The 17279-nt window shown below is 46.6% G+C and overlaps 1 protein-coding gene across 1 annotated transcript in view; it reads left to right on the plus strand.

The window, feature by feature from the left end:
* Positions 1-17279, plus strand: part of LOC140409143 (A disintegrin and metalloproteinase with thrombospondin motifs 12-like) — a 951810-nt gene that overhangs the window by 758296 nt on the left and 176235 nt on the right. Inside the window, exon 19 of the mRNA XM_072497322.1 lies at positions 14191-15423. Coding sequence (XP_072353423.1) covers positions 14191-15423 — 1233 coding nt within the window. The remainder of the gene's footprint in view (positions 1-14190; positions 15424-17279) is intronic.

The raw sequence follows: 17279 nt of genomic DNA on the forward strand, positions 1-17279 counted from the left end.
CATCTGTATGGTGTGTGTCCGTGTTGATGAGATTATCTGTGCTCGCTCCGGTGTTCCTCCCTTGGCAATTTGCATCTGTATGGTGTGTGTCCGTGTTGATGAGATTATCTGTGCTCGCTCCAGTGTCCCTCCCTTCTCTAATGTGTTTTCCATTATCTCCCTGATGTGTCTCCTTAACTAAATTGACCTCTGATGTCTGTGGCTGTGCTATGCTTTTGTTGTTGTGTTTGCTAGATGAGGTGTTAATGTCATCTTTGTCCTGCTGTGTGTGTAGGGGATGCTAATCTAATCTATACATTTCTTTTATTCCTTCTATTCTGGTTTCTTTGCCTGCCTTGGCCATTTTATTCATATATTATTTCATTCTTTCATAAGACTTTGCAGTACAGTTGTGCCATATATCCCACTGCTAGGGTCTTGACTCGCAGATATCCCGATCTCCTGGCCATGGGGCCGTTTTAAGATGCAGCTTCGTGCTGTTGCTGGGCAGAACAAGTGTCTTCCATCATTAAGATGCAGCTTTGTGCTGTTGCTGGGCAGAACAAGTGTCTTCCATCATTAAGATGCAGCTTCGTGCTGTTGCTGGGCAGAACAAGTGTCTTCCATCATTAAGATGCAGCATCGTGCTGTTGCTGGGCAGAACAACGGTCTTCCATCAATTTTGAATTAATGGTCTCCCAGCTGTGCAGAAGGGGATTTAAACGAATGCCCATCCGGGTGTCCCCTTCTGCATAGTGGGCACATTATAAACGGTGCCAATCAGTCCAATAAAACAGTTTCATAAATGAAGAATGTTTGATGAGATGAGATAAAAATATGGTCTTGGAAAATGGCCTACTTCAACACTATACTGAACTGACTGGAGACCTTGTAGTAGCCTGACCAGACTTACTAGCTACCGCATGTGTTTGCACTGTGCTAGCTAGTAAGACACTGACTGTCTCAGTGGCTGGGTTCCGAGAGGGCGGGAAACCTAGTGCCCTCTGGCTTTATAGTGGTAATGTCCTGTCTGGTGATTGGCTGCACTATGTTGTGTGCTTACTGGTCATCCTGTGTGGCAATCACTGCCTGTCTGCATCTCATTATATACATGAGTGGACATTATGACAGTCTCCAAATCAGAGAATCCAGCCCAGGATCTCTGAGACAAAGGGGTTAGATCCCAACGCCTCGGGTAGACCAGGCGAGCTGCATACCCGAGTGAAACTAGCTACTCACTCTAACATGCAGATTTGCCAAATACTGATCACGCCCATAAATAACAAAGTACAAATGGATGGGATCCAGATTGCGATGTCTCGCGAGATCCTGTTAGATCTTGCGAGGTGTGGCGAGCTGGGTAGATCCGGAAGAGGCATATCCAGCATCAACCGGGTGAACGGCGGCGTAACATGGTCGGTAGATCACACACAGAACCTTTTGCTTTGCCCTTTTATTATTTTGTAATGCCTAGCCTTATCTTCTGATCTTCTCTTCGATTCATACTTTCCATCCGTCCTGTCACATTCTGTTCAGCATTTCTCATACTAATACCTTCCTCGCTTGTCTCCAGTCTTTAATTTACCACCTCTTCATAAATTTGATCCCTTGCCCACAGTATTTAGTGTAAAACCTTCTCTGCTTCTCCAGTTATGTTATTCGCGAGGATACTGGTCTCAGCATGGTTCAGGTGTAGACCGTCCCAACAGTATAGCCCCCACTTTTGTCAGTACCGATTCCAGTGCCCCACGAACTGGAACCTGCTTCTAGAATAATTTGTATTCATTTCTCTAATCTAATTTGTCCTCTGCCAATTTGCATGTGAAGTCTTACAACATCAGGTTAAAGTCCAACAGGTTTGTTTCGAATCACTAGCTTTCAGAGCTGCACTCACATGGACTTTAACTTGGTGTTTGTGAGACTTCTTACTGTGCCGACCCCAGTCCAACGCCGGCATCTCTACATCATAATTTGCATGTGGCTCAGGAAGTAATCCAGAGATTCGTACTGTTACGGTTCTGCTTCTTAATTTAGTGTCTAGCCTCTCATGCTCATTAGGTAACACCTCATTCCTTGTCCTGCCTATGTTGTTGGAACATACATAGATCACGCCGACTGGATACTTCTCCTCCCATTCCAAGTTCCTCTCCAGACCTGAGCAGATGTCCTGAATCCTGGCAGGCAACATAGTCTTTTTGTGGGCAGCATGGTAGCACAAGTGGATAGCACTTTGGCTTCACAGTGCCAGGGTCCTTGGTTCGATTCCCCGCTGAGTCACTGTCTGTGCAGAGTCTGCACGTTCCCCCCGTGTCTGCGTGGGATTCCTCCGGGTGCTCCAGTTTCCTCCTACAGTCCAAAGACGTGCAGGTTAGGTGGATTGGCCATGATAATTTGCCCTTAGTGACCAAAAAGGCTAGGAGGGGTTATTGGGTTACGGGGATAGGGTGGGAGTGAGGGCTTAAGTGGGTCGGTGCCTACTCAATGGGCCGAATGGCCTCCTTCTGCATTGTATGTCCTATGTTTATGTTATATGTTCTTCAGGACTCTCGCTGTATGCTGCAGATGACAGTATCACTCCCCTCACTACAATGTCCTCAACTACCACCACCATAATTTTTGCACCCACCAACTTGAATGTATTCCTGTACCACAGTGCCATGGCCAGTCAGCTCATACACCCTGCAGTCTCCTCTTTCATCCAAACAAGCTGGAAGAACCTCAAACCTGTCAGACAATAGCAACGGCTGAGGCTCCTGCACTCCTGCCCTCTGGGCCCCTTAACCTGGCTTGATTGCAGTTACACTCTCCTGTCTGTGAACACTAACCAAATCAGAGGACCCAATCCTCAGGGTTGTGACTATCTCCTGGTACAAAGTATCCAGGTAACCTTTCCCCTCCCTGATGCATCTGAGTGTCTGCAGCTCAGCCTCAAGCTCAATGACTCTGAGCCGAATCTCCGTGACCAGCAAACACTTAAAGCAGAGGTGTTTGCTCGGATCACAATAGCACCCAGGAGCTGCCACGTGCTGCAGACATGACACAACTCCTGTCCTACCATGCTTCATGTATTTTAATTAGTTGCTTAATTATTTTATTCAATTAGTTATTTTCCTTTTTTATATAAATTTTGTTGATCTTACCACCAGTTTACCTTCTGTTTCAAACCTTAGGAATAGAATAGACCTTTTAACAGCTAGCATTTTGCCTTGTAGCAGAGTAACAATCGATTCCTGCAAGGTGAAAACGTTAGAAAACAAAGTAACACTTCCTTCACCGAACTCCCTCACTCATCCGACTCCCAGCACTCTTGTTCAAAGTCAGATTCCAGTAACTTTGATATGCTATGGGCTGGATTTTATGTGGTGCCATTTTTCCTGACCCCCCCCTGAACCCCACCAAAAAATTAGTGTGGGGTCTGCCCACAATCCTGCAGAAATTTAATACTAGGAGCAGATTTAATTGTTTTAAAGTCTTCCACCTGCGCTTTGGGAGGAAGTGCACTTTAGAGAGCTGTCAGTCAATTGGACTGCAGGAGAGCTGACAACTGGTAGGACTACATGCAGTCCCACCATGTCGAGGAACCCAGGTGCATTCAGAGTTGGGGGGGGGTCTTGGCAAGGGGGTGAGGGAGGATATTGTCGTGTTGGGTGCTCTGCTACATAGACGAACCAACACGGTTGCGGATGGTACAACTCAGTTTTATTACTAACAATATTTACAATGGTAAACTGGTTACTGTGGTTCGTTCATTACCCTATCCCTAACACTATCTTGGAGAAGCACTCAGCACATGGTGAATGTCTGAGTGGCTTGCTGTGAGCTCTGTGCCCTGAGCTGTCTCCTACTGGAATGAACGGGAAGTGTCGTGTTCCCCGTTTTATAGTGTGTATGCTCTTGCTTGTGATTGGCTGTGATGTTGTGTGTGTATTGATTGGTCCGTTGATCTGTCCATCAGTATGTATGTATGTTTGCACCATGATGTTTACTTGAATATCATGACAGATATGAGAAGGGAGGAGGATGGAGGGCTGGTGGTGCCTTAATTGGGCCCGGGAGCCCGCATAGGGGGTCTCCTTCTCCCTTCTTTCTTTTCTGACACCGGCCTGTGCGGCTAACGCTATTGGTTTTCTGCATGGCAGTATATTTCCAAGTCAGGGTGGTGAGTGACTTGGAGGGGAACCTCCAGGTGGTGAAGTTCCCAAGTATCTGCTGCTCTTGTCCTTCTCGGTAGTAGTAGTCATGGGTTTGGAAGGTACTGCCTATGGATTCTTGGTGAGTAAATACAGTGCATCTTGTAGATGGTACACACGACTGCCACTGTTCATCGGTGGTGGAGGGATCAAATGTTTGTGGAAAGGGCAGCAATCAAGCGGGCTGTTTTGTCCTGGATGGTTTCGAGCTTCTTCAGTGTTGTTGGAGCTGCACTCATCCAGGCAAGCGGAGAGTATTTCTTTACACTCCTGACTTGTGCTTTATAGGTGGTGGATGGGCTTTGGGGGGGTCAGAAGGGTTACTCGCAGTAGGATTTCTCGCTTTTTACCTGCTCTGATAGCCACAGTATTTATATGGCTAGTCCATATCAGTTTCTGATCAATGGTAACCACCAGGATGTTGATTGTGGGAGATTAAGTAATTCTATTGAATGCCAAGGGGCGATGGTTAGATCCTCTCTTGAAGGAGATGGTCATTGTGCAGTGCAAATTTCACTTGCCACTTGGATATTGTCCAGGTCTTACTGCATTTTACATGGCCTACTTCAGTATTTAAGGTGTCACAAATGGTGATAAACATTGTGCAGGCATCTGCAAACATCCCCAATTCTGCCCTTATGTTGGAACGAAGGTCCATTGTTTATGAAGAAGCGGCTGAAGATGGTTTGGCCTAGGATTATACCCTGAGGAAATCCTGCAGTAATGTGCTGGAACTGAAATGATTGACGTCCAACAACCACAACCACCTTCCTTTGAGCCAGGTATGACTCCAACCAACAGAGACATTTCCTCCTGATCCCCGTTGATTCCAGTTTAGCTAGGGCTTCTTGATGCCATACTCGGTCAAATGCTGCCTTGATGTCAAGGCCAGTCACTCTCACCTCACCTCTGGCATTCAGTTCTTTTGTCCGTGTTTGAACCAAGGCAGTAATGAGGTCAGGTGCTGAGTAACCCTGGCAAAATCCAATGTGAGCGTCCATGAACAGGTTATTGCTGAGTAAGTGCCGCTTCCCAGCGCTGTTGATGACACTTCAATCACTTTACTGACGATTGGGAGTAGGCTGATTGACTGGGTTGGATTTTTCCTGTTTCTTGTGTGCAGCACATATGGACAATTTTCCACTTTCTGGGGAGAGACCACTGTACTGGAACAGCTTGGCTAGGGGCACGTCAGTTCTGGAACACAAGTCGGGACTACCAGAAGGATGTGGAGGCTTTAGAGAGGGTGCAGAAGAGATTTACCAGAATGTTGCCTGGAATGGAAGGCATTAGCTACGAGGAGCGGTTGAATAAACTCGGTTTGTTCTCACTGGAACGACGGAAGTTGAGGGGCGACCTGATGGAGCTCCACAAAATTACGAGGGGCATAGACAGAGTGGATAGTCAGAGACTTTTCCCCAGGGTAGAGGGGTCAATTACTAGGGGGCATAGGTTTAAGGTGAGAGGGGCAAGGTTTAGAGTAGATGTACGAGGCAAGTTTTTTACACAGAGGGTAGTGGGTGCCTGGAACTCGCTACCGGAGGAGGTGGTGGAAGCAGGGACGATAGTGACATTTAAGGGGCATCTTGACAAATACATGAATAGGATGGGAATAGAGGGATACGTACCCAGGAAGTGTAGAAGATTGTAGTTTAGTCGGGCAGCATGATCGGCACGGGCTTGGAGGGCTGAAGGGCCTGTTCTTGTGCTGTATTTTTCTTTGTTCTTTGTTATGCCGGAATACGGTCAGAGCCCATAGACTCTGCAGTATCCAATGCCTTCAGCCCTTTCTTGGTGTCACGTGGAGTGAATCGTCTTGGTTGAATATTGACAAATGTGATGCCAGGGGCTTCGGAGGAGATCGAGATGGTTTGTCCATTCAGCACTTCTGGCTGAAGATTGTTGTGGCTGCTTCAGCATTATTGTTTACACAGATGTGCTAGACTACTCCATCATGGAGGATGGGGATATTTGTGGAGCTCCTACTCCAGTTACTTATTTAATTATCCACCACCATTCATGGCTGGATGTGGCAGGACTGCAGAGCTTAGATCCGATCAGTTAGTTATGGGGTTGCATAGCTCTGTTTATCACTTGCTGCTTATGCTGTCTGGCACGCAAGTAGTCCTGTGTTGCATCTTCACCAGGTTGACAGCTCATTTGTTTTTTAGGCATGCCTGGTGTTTTTCCTGGCATGCCCTTTTGCACTCTCCATTGAACCAGGGTTGATCTCCTGGCTTGGTGGTAATGGTAGAATGGGGGATGTGCCGGGCCATGAGGTTACATATTGTGGTTGAGTTAAATTTTGCTGTTGCTGATGGCCTACAGTGCCTCATAGATAACCAGTCTTGAGTTGCTAGATCTGAAAGAAGACAATCCCATTTATCGCAGCGGTAATACTGGGGGCTGGTTTAGCACAGGGCTAAATCGCTGGCTTTGAAAGCAGACCAAGACAGGCCAGCAGCATGGTTCAATTCCCATACCAGCCTCCCCGAACAGGCACCGGAATGTGGCGACTAGGGGCTTTTCACAGTAACTTCATTTGAAGCCTACTTGTGACAATGAGCGATTTTCATTTTCATTTCAATGCAACATGATGGAGGGTATCCTCAGTGTGAAGATGGGACTTCATCTCCACAAGTACCAATACTTTCAAGGACAGATGCAACTGCAGCAGGCATATTGGTGAGGATGAGGTAAAGCATGTTTTCCCTCTTGTTGGTTCCCTCATCACTTGCTCCAGTCTAGTAGCTATGTCCTTTTCCCCCTTGGCAGCTTGGTCTGTGGTGGTACTCTTGGTGATGGACATTTATGTCACCTACCCACCCAGAGGACATTCTGCGTCCCTGACACCCTCAGTGTTTCCTCCCAAGTGGTGTTCAACATGGAGGAGTACTGATTCATTAGCTGAGGGGGGAACTATGTACTAATTAGCAGGAGGTTTACTTGCCCATGTTTGACCTGAATCCATGAGACTTTATGGGATCCAGAATTGATGTTGATGACTCCCCTGGCAACTGCCTCCCGACTGCATACCACTGTGCTGTCACCTCAGCTGGGTCTGTCTTGCTGGTGAGACAGGACATACCCAGAAATGGTGAGGGTCGTGTCTGGGACATTATCTGTAAGGTATGATTCTGTGAGTTTGCCGATATCAGGCTGTTGATTGACTAGTCTGTGAGACAGCTCTCACAATTTTGGCACAAGCCCCCAGATGTTGGCCTGCAAGTCTTTGCAGGGTCAACAAGGCTGGGCTTTCCGTTGTTGGTTACGGTGTCTGGGTCGATGCCAGATGTTTTCTTTGTAGTGGTTGAATAGAATTGAGTGGCTTGCTAGGCCATTTCAAAGGGCATTTAAGAGTCAGGTTTCCTTGTTGAAGACATTAGTGAAACATATGGGTTTTTATGACAATCAACAATGGTTTCATCTGCAGTGGAGGGATTTGAACCTGAGTCCGCAGACTCAGGTTTCTGCGTTTTTGGATTACTAGTCCAGTGACAATACCACTACACCACCACCTCCCCAGTGGAAGATATTGAATTGGTGGCCTGTTACTTACCCTTTATGATTTTACCTTCTGTTGACTTCTATGGCACGTAAGATTTGCTGGGTGTATGGAGGATAGCCAAACTGATTTTATTCATTTTACTGTGCCATCCATTGCCCCTTTGTCCTAATGCCTTTTAAATTTACCTGTATTTACATGTTTGGTCTTCGATCAGGGGCTCTGTATGCATTGAGCTGTTGAGGATTCCACTAAATTGATTTTTAGTGTTAGTTTACATTTGCAAAAGTTGTTTCAACGTTGCATCAATATGAATAACACAGGAGAATATAGGCACAAAATAATCCCAACGCATTCTTTGCAATATCTATGAAATCTTGTTTTTTGGCTGTCTCAAAACAGAACCCCATTGCTAATCACAGCACCTAATTTAAAATCTCCTGAGCCAAAAATCCGATTAAACCAGCATTAAAATGTAACTCGTGTTCTGAAACTAGGGAACCAATCATTGGGCAAAGAACTGCATGCAAGATTGTATTTTAAATCAGATCTGCCAGCCCTGTTTTGTGCTGCAATATCAATTGAAATAGCTGTTAATGTACACATTCAAATCGTGGGACACAAAAAAAGGCTATATAATTCAGGACCTTCATTTTCCAAAACCATATTGCAAACATGGTGAAATGAAGTAATTCTGCTCAAAAAAAATCCACTTAAAGTTATTCAAGCTGAAAGTTTGTAATTGAAAACCTTTTTCCACCAATATGTGCCTTGTTTCAACATTATTTCACTTGAGATGAAAATAAAGCATTTACAGCAGAACCATTGTACTGCGTTGTTCAAAACTGGTAAACAATCAGTCTCAGAAGTGTTTTCAATACAGAACAAGAACAAGTAGCCAGTAAAACAGCATCTAATTTTGGCTTCACTCACTTCAAAGAAGCCAGACTAAATCTGAAGAAGGAAGTCTAAATTGATTTCTGCATTGACATCTTTCGATTATGACTTCCTATTAAAAACAAAAGCTGGTGGTTTATGACTTGCCAAAAGGATGTTATTATTCTGGCTCTGCTAAAATAATTCAACAATCCAGAATATAAAAACACACACAACATAAAAGCCAATTACTGTGGATGCTGGAATCATGGGCGGCACGGTAACACAGTGGTTAGCAACGTTGCTTCACAGCACCAAGGACCCGGGTTCGATTCCCGGCTTGGGTCACTGTCTGGGCGGAGTATGTTCGTTCTCCCTGTGTCTGCGTGGGCTTCCTCTGGCTTCCGAAAGGTGTGCTGCTGGGTAACTTGGACATTCTGAATTCTCCCTATGTAGACCCGAACACTGCTGGAATATGGCGACTAGGGGCTTTTCACAGTAACTCCATTGCAGTGTTAATGTAAGCCTACTTGTGACACTAATAAAGATTATTATTATAGAATTTACAGTGCAGAAGGAGGCCATTCGGCCCATCGAGTCTGCACTGGCTCTTGGAAAGAGCACCCCACCCCAAGGTCAACACCTCCACCCTATCCCCATAACCTAGCAACCCCACCCAACACTAAGGGCAATTTTGGACACTAAGGGCAATTTATCAAGGCCAACCCACCTAACCTGCACATCTGTGGGAGGAAACCGGAGCACCCGGAGGAAACCCACGCACACACGGGGAGGATGTGCAGACTCCGCACAGACAGTGATCCAAGCCGGAATCGAACCTGGGACCCTGGAGCTGTGAAGCAATTGTGCTATCCACAATGCTACCGTGCTGAAACAAAAACAGAAAATACTGGACAATCTCAGCAGGCCTGATAGCATCTGTGGAGATAGAAGGGAGCTAACGTTTCAAGTCCGATGACTCTATGTCAAAGCTGGAGAGAACTGGAAATAGGGTCAGATTTATACTGTGGGCAGGGGGGGGGGGGGCTGCATGGAGCAGTGGAGGTGGATTGAGGACCAGCGATAGATGGAGATTGACAAAGATGGGTTGAGGACAGAAAGACAAAAGGAATATAAATGGCAGTGATTAAGACTAGGAAGGGTGATGATAGTGGCACATAAAGAGATTAGAATGTGTGAATAGCAGAACAAAGGTGAGCAGTGTGTCACAGGGCAACTAAAAACAGATGGCCCAAGTGGGGTGGGGGGAGGTGGGGCAATGGTGAGGGAAAAACAGATCAATGGAAGAAATGAAAATAAATTGATAGAAATAAAAATGGGGTAAAGGCGGTGGAGAGATTTCACAGTCTAAAGTTGTTGAACTTAATTTTAAGTCCTGAAGGCTGTAACGTGCCTAATCGGAAGATGAGTTACTGTTCCTCCAGTTTGCGCTGGGCTTCACTGGAACATTCCAGCAGGCCAAGGACGGACATGTGGATGTGAGAGCTGGGCGGTGAATTGAAATGCCAAGTGACAGGAAGGTTTGGGTCCTGCTTGTGGACGGACTGGAGGTGTTCTGCAAAGCGGTCACCCAGTCTGCATTTAGTCTCTCCAATGTAGATTTTGAATGCTTCCATGTAAATATAATTAACTGGCTCTGAAAGCTTCAGAACCAGCCAAGGAACCAAACCAGGAGTTGACCATAGAGTGTATTTTGCTATTGAAGTGGACTATTTTTTTAAAAATCACTTCTTGATGCTCTTCCCAAATAAAGTGTCAGAATCAACTACATCACTCCACCTTGATTTAAAATACTGTCATATTATGGCTGCTCATCCGCAATGGTCCTCGCACAACTAGATTGCCAATTATTTATTTTTCATTATACAACACCCAGTCAGAATGGCCTGTTCTCGAGTTGGTTCCTCAACCATTTTGTCCAGAAAACCATACTGTTTATGGCATTATGACTAATTTTATTTGCCCAATCTATATGCTGATTAAAGCGACCCATAATTACAGGCATGCCCAGGGTGGGAAGACACGGGACCCCCATACAGGGGAGGAGGGTCCTAGGGTCAAGCCTTCACCCACAGCCTGAACACAACCAATCCACAGGATGTTTTGGGGAACCCTCTCCTGCAGCTTGGCAGTAAAAAAGGGGCACATTAGCAATGGGATGACCCAATTGAGCCCCCCCCCTCCGCTCAGAGTCCATTACACCAAGCTAGGCTGTCACTGTCAGGGTGTCAGTGCTGTGGTGCCAGGAGGCAGTGCACCATTGGCAATACCGGCGGCGGGTACGAAAGCGTGGTGGCTGAAGGGGGGTCTGAAGGGAGGCAAGCGGGGGGGGGGGGGTCAAGTGGGGGGATTGGGCCACCCTCGTGCATGGTGTGGGGGGGGGGGGGGGGGGGGATACTACCATCCACATGGTGTGGTGGGGGAGGATGTCCCTCCTTGATGAGGGATTGGGAGTGCCCTTCTTGTCAGTGTGTTGATTTGATTTTGGTTTATTGTAACGTGTTCCGAGGTGCAGTGAAAAGTATTGTTCGGTGTACAGTCCAGGCATACCATTCCATACAGGGAAAACATAGGACATACAATAGACACAGAATATAAATACATAGAAATGAAATGAAATGACATAGACATCGGGTGAAGCATACGGAATGTACTGCTACTCAATAAAGAAGATGCATGGAGAGATCAGTTCAGTCCATGAGAGGGTCATTCAGGAGTTTGGTACCAGCGAGAAAGAAGCGGTTTTTTGACCTGTTCGTGCATGTTCTTAGACTTTTGTATCTCCTGCCCGATGGAAGAAGTTGGAAGAGTGAATAAACTGGGTGGGAGGGGTCTTTGATTATGCTGCCCACTTTCCCAAGGCAGCGGGAGATGCAGACAAGAGTCAATGGATGGGAGGCAGGTTCACGTGATGTATTGGGCTGTGTCAATGATTCTCTGTAGTTTCTTACAGTCTTGGGCCAAGCAGTTGCCATACCAGGCTGTGATGCAGCCAGGTAGGATGCTTTCTATGGTCTGTAAAAGTTGGTAAGAGTCAATGTGGACATGCCGAATTTACTTCGTTTCCTGAGGAAGTATAGGCGCTGTTTTGCTTTCTTGGTCATAGCGTTGATGTGAGTGGACTATGGTAATGTGCCCCTTTTTTGCTGCAAAGAAGGGCTAGCACTGGCGCCACCTGGAAAACAATCGGTTCCAATGGGGAACGGTACACAATTCGCCGATCCATGTACATTCTATGATTCTATGACAGATTGTTGGTGATGTGCATACCTAGGAATTTGAAGCTGTCAACCATCTCCAACTCGGCACCATTGATGCAGACAGGGGTCTGGGGGGTGGGGGGGGTCAACATTTACGCTGTGAAGGAGGGGGGCTGCGCTGGACTTTGGGATCACGGCACCTGGTCTGAATGGCGGCTGGAGCTGGAGTGTGATGGGAATCTGACGCACCTGACGCTCTGCATATATTTGGGTGCCAAATGACTGACTCACAACTGGGCTCTGCTCTGAGCGCCAGCGGGGGAACGTCCTACAGCTGGATTCTCAATTCCTGAAACTAAGTGTTGATGCCGGGCCAGGATGCGTGGACTTGCACGACAGCAAAACTGGCGCTGCACCTGGACTGATAAAGTGACCATGGAGGGGCTAGCACTGGCAATGCCTGGAAAACAATCAATTCCAATGAGCACTGATGCAGGATTCGCCGGGTCCATGATTGACACTCAGGAGGCTGACGAGCTGTAGTCGCATATACACTCCCCACACACATTCACCCCAGCCAACAGGATGGAACTGGTTGTGCTGGAGCATGCCCATCCTGTTGATGGCCCGGCTGGAGCCAGAGGACACCTAGGGGGATGCCCTGGGGACACCTGTGACCCTAAGTTCACAGTGGCACTCAGCAGCATGCGCAGCTGCATGGCTGCCTTGCAGGCCGCGGCAATGGTGTTCCATGCCTGTCCACCCAGACCCACAGCCTACCCCCTGGCCACTCCCCGCTATTCCCACCAGCCCTGGCAGACACACCCTGGCCAGCGGCACGACTGTCAGCAAACTACGGCGATGTTGGACGTTTCCGTCCACCGTCTCTCCCCCTCAGCAGCCACGGTTCCTGTTTCACGATTTTTAAAAGCGCAAGTGAACCTCGCCGTCGAGAATTATCCCCAGTGGAGGTGGAGAATTGCAGAGGGTCAGGAGAATACCAGGTCGGGCCTGCTAATGATATGCCAAGGGGGTTTACTGTACATGCTTTCTGGAATGCATTGACGCCGCTGTCGAGGCGACGGAGAATTGCGATTTGGCGGGAAACCGGCACCCGCCACGATTTTGACAGCGGAACTGATTCTCCACCCAATCACGTTTCCCGAATCCATCGTTGGCCGACGGATAATCCCGCCCCTGATTCTTTGTTAAAATATTTTTATTTAGGCATTTGTATGAACATTAAACACAAATCAACACAAGAGTAAGAACAAACAGGAACTTCATAATCAATAAATAACTAACCAATACCCCAACCCCCTGCCATTCCCCTCCTATAAACATGTGAACATGGCTCGTGGGCATCCCCGCGCACTACCCACACAACTGCCTGTGACAACTGAGCAGACTTCTTCTATCAAGTACACAGTGCAACCAGCTACTAGTACAAGCCCTGTAGCTACAACCTCCTCAAAGGACCTGCTCTTCGTCGCCGCCGTCATGTGCGCCCTATGAACTACCTAAACTGGATAAGGCTGGGCCTCATGCACGATAAGAATGCATTCACCCTCCTCAGCCTCCTCCCACAGCCCAGCCTCCTTTTCGCCTCCCAGTTCATCCCCCCATTTCCGCTTGACTTTGCCTATTGATGCTCCTTGTAGATCTCGGACACCTTGCCCTCCCCTACTCCTTCCCTCCATAACACGTTAGCCTGCAGTCCCAAGGGTGGCAACTCGGGAAAGGACGACTCCTGCTTCCTCACAAAACCCCGGACCTTCCCATCCCTGATACTTAGACTCCGGAATGGAGAAACCCCCTGAAAAGCTGTTTTAGCTTCAAAATTGTAATGTGCTTAAAGGCAATGCTTTCTTTAGATTCAACGATTTATGAATAATGTAGTTTTATCAATAGAGCAATTCTGAAAAATGTTGATGACCAAAGAAAACTCCCCATTGTCAGGAACTGAGTGAAAGAATGAAGAAAATGGTCTACAATGATAACACAGCAAAGAAGATAGTTTTTAAAATTGTCTTTTAACTGTTAATACAAATCTGAGTGATAAGAATAAAAGCAAATTACTGCGGATGCTGGAATCTGAAACCAAAGAGAAAATGTTGGAAAATCTCAGCAGGTCTGGCAGCAGGGGAGAAAAGAGCTCACGTAACGAGTCCAGATGACCCTTGACAAAGCTTTGACAAAGATTCATCTGGACTCGAAACGTTAGTTCTTTTCGCTCCCTACAGATGCTACCAGACCTGCTGAGATTTCCAGCATTTTCTCTTTGGTGAGTGATAAGAATGTTCATAAAATGATTATTTATTCCCTATGGAAACAAATTTGTTGCATTCTGCTTTGCATGTTGAGACAGATTGTAACCACACTGTGTGATGCCTTCTGATCTTTGCTATTTATATTTCAGTGCTCTGTTACATGTGGAGGTGGCTTCCGCACACGGACAGTCATGTGCACCAGGAATAATAAGAAGCTCTGCAATATTTCCAAAAGGCCAAACGCAAAAAGTTTGTGCGGCTTACGGAACTGCCTTCTGAATAAGAAAACTCTCTTCCCTCTGCGAAAGCCCAAAGGTGGCAAGATTTTTACCCAAGTTCTCCCTGGTAAGCTGGGGCCCAAATACGGTCCGAACCACTTGGGAGCAAAAGTTAAACCTAAACCCAAACAACCGCCTGTGACAACTGAGCAGCCGCCTCCTGTCAACAACACACTGCAACCAGATACTAGTACAAGCCCTGCAACTACAATGGGGATCTCTACAAATAAACAAATCCATTTGCCGGACAAGCCGGTCCCAAATCAGCAAAACAACAATGTGTCACACGATGATTACAACTTTATTACTCTTCACCCCGACCTTACCGACAAAAGTGAAACCACTAATGGGAAGAAGGTCCTTGAAGCTGGAAACATTACACCTGTAATTCAAAGTATGAATGGGACACACAGTATCACTGGTCAAAATACCTCAGAACATGATCCTATTATCACAGAAGAGGTTGGTGATCACCTTCCATTTACAAAGACACCTCAGGTTAACCTCATAACAAAGGAATACGATAATGAAGTTGCAAAGACTACTGCAGTCCCCATCAGTGCTGAGGAATCAACTTTGCATGATAGTCCACAGACAACGCTTGTGACTACAGTGAAGCCTGGCAGGACACAAATAGTCAAGCCAAATGTCCAAGCACCTTCTCCAGGTTTTGGAGTTGGAAAGCCTGGTTTTCCAAGGTTAAAAATAGATCCAAAGGTCAAAGCAACTATGGAGCGGCTAAGGATGAAACTTCTCAGGATGCTACGGAAGAATGAAACTTCTCAGGATCCAGAGCCTGTTTCTAATATTAGTGAGACTCTAGCACCTGGTCTAGATTTTAATGATGAAAACAGTCTGCAGTACAGTCCTGAGCTCATTACTTCTAATGTAGCTGGTATCACTTACTCACAATGGCTAAAACTCTCAAAAGCAACTGGAAGTATGTCGCCATCCTCCGAAACACAATTTACCACAAAAGTACCTTTGAAGAGAAAACCAACTACAAGTAGACCAAATAATTTCCTCAATGTTACAGACTATGATCATTTTGAGCCTGAAGTTAGTTTGGACATTAGTTTCTGGAAGGTTGGAAACTGGAGTGAGGTACGTCTTCACATTAGTAACAAAGAGTATTTCCAGTTAATGTATTTGTAATAGTTTAGCACTGTTAGAAGGTTTAACTTCAACATGGTGTAGAAGCTCTGATACATGTTCCACTTTTCCTTATCTATTTGTAACTAGAACAACTCCAGCAATGATTTTGTTTGTCACCCGGGTCCATAATCAGCCAAGTCCACCCAGAAGAAAATAATGAATCATAAATAATTCTCTGTGACACCCTGGTCCACTCCTCCATCATCCCAAATGCCCGATCTTCTTCACAGAGCGCCATCCCTTGCAATCGCAGAAGGTGAACAGCTGCCCATTTGCCTTCTCCCGCCTCACCGATCAAGGCCCCAAACATTCTTTTCAGGTGAAGCAGCAATTCACTTATACCTCCTCCAATTTGGTCTACTATGTCCACTGCTCCCAAGGTAGTCTCCTCCACATTAAGTTGACTAAATGTAGACTAATAATATTAATCATAATCTTTGTGTCACAAATAGGCTTACATTAACACTGCAATGAAGTTACTGTGAAAATCCCCGAGTCGCCACACTCCGGCACCTGTTCGGGTACACCTGAGGGAGAATTCATAATGTCCAATTCACCTAACAAGCAAATCTTTCGGGACTTGTGGGATGAAACCGGAGCGCCCGGAGGAAACCCACTCAGACACGGGGAGAATGTGCAGACTCCGCACAGACAGTGACCCAAGCCGGGAATTGAACCCAGGTCCCTGGCGCTCTGAGGCAGCAGTGCTAACCACTGCTACTGTGCCGCCCTTAGGTGGCTACTTTGTGGGACACATTTATTCAGTCTACAGGCATGACTCCATCCTTCCTGTTGCTTTTCAGCATCTTGCTCTCGGGCCCTCATGTCTATTCTTGGCCCGCTGCAGTGCTCCAGTGAAGCCCAACACAAGCTGGAGTAGCAGCATCTTCTGAGTAGGTACGTTACATCCCTCAGGACTCAACATTCAGTTTAACACCATTGAACTGTGACCTTTCTCCTCCATTTTTACCCTTTATTTATAAATTCAGCACATGTTTTAGCATCCAGCTCTACATTTCCAGCTTCTTTTGAAATATTCTTTCATGGGAAGTGGACAACTCTGGCAAGGTCAGCAATTATTACCTATCTCTAATTGCCCTTGCTTTGAGTGGCTTGCAGAAACAGATTCAGAAGGTCATTTCAGAGGGCAATTAAGAGTCAGCCAGATTGCTATGGGTCTGGAGTCACATGTAGGCCAGACAGGGTGAGGATAAGGGGCTGGTTTAGCGCAGAGCTAAATTGGTGGCTTTGAAAGCAGACCAAGGCAGGCCAGCAGCACGATTCAATTCCCGTACCAGCCTCCCCGAACAGGCGCCGGAATGTGGTGACTAGGGGCTTTTCACAGTAACTTTATTTGAAGCCTACTTGTGACAATAAGCGATTTTCATTCATAACAGATTTCCTTCCCTCAAGGACAGCAGTGAACCAGATGGGTTTTTACAACATTTGACCACGGTGCCTTGGTCTCTGTTACTTACACTATCTTTTAATGCCAGATTTTATTGAAATGCCCCTTTTAAAAGATTGGCCATATTTTTGTTCTGGGCAGGTGGGGGCTGTTGGAGTAAGACTGCCACTTTGGCAGGCAGGTGCAAGGCGGCAATGGAGGGGGCGGATGGTGAGGTCAGCAGCTGGAATGTCACCTCCATTTACTAGGACCTTGCCCCGTTATAATGATGAATGTGTGACCCTCAAACCCTGCCCCTCACCCGCCACTAATGCCGCATGCTGCGTTATCCATCTTCTATGCCCCATGATATCCCCTTGCCCCTTCATAACTGCCATGCACCCGCTTGCCCTCTCAA

Source organism: Scyliorhinus torazame, chromosome 3 (assembly GCF_047496885.1).
Source record: "Scyliorhinus torazame isolate Kashiwa2021f chromosome 3, sScyTor2.1, whole genome shotgun sequence".
Lineage (NCBI taxonomy): Eukaryota > Metazoa > Chordata > Chondrichthyes > Carcharhiniformes > Scyliorhinidae > Scyliorhinus > Scyliorhinus torazame.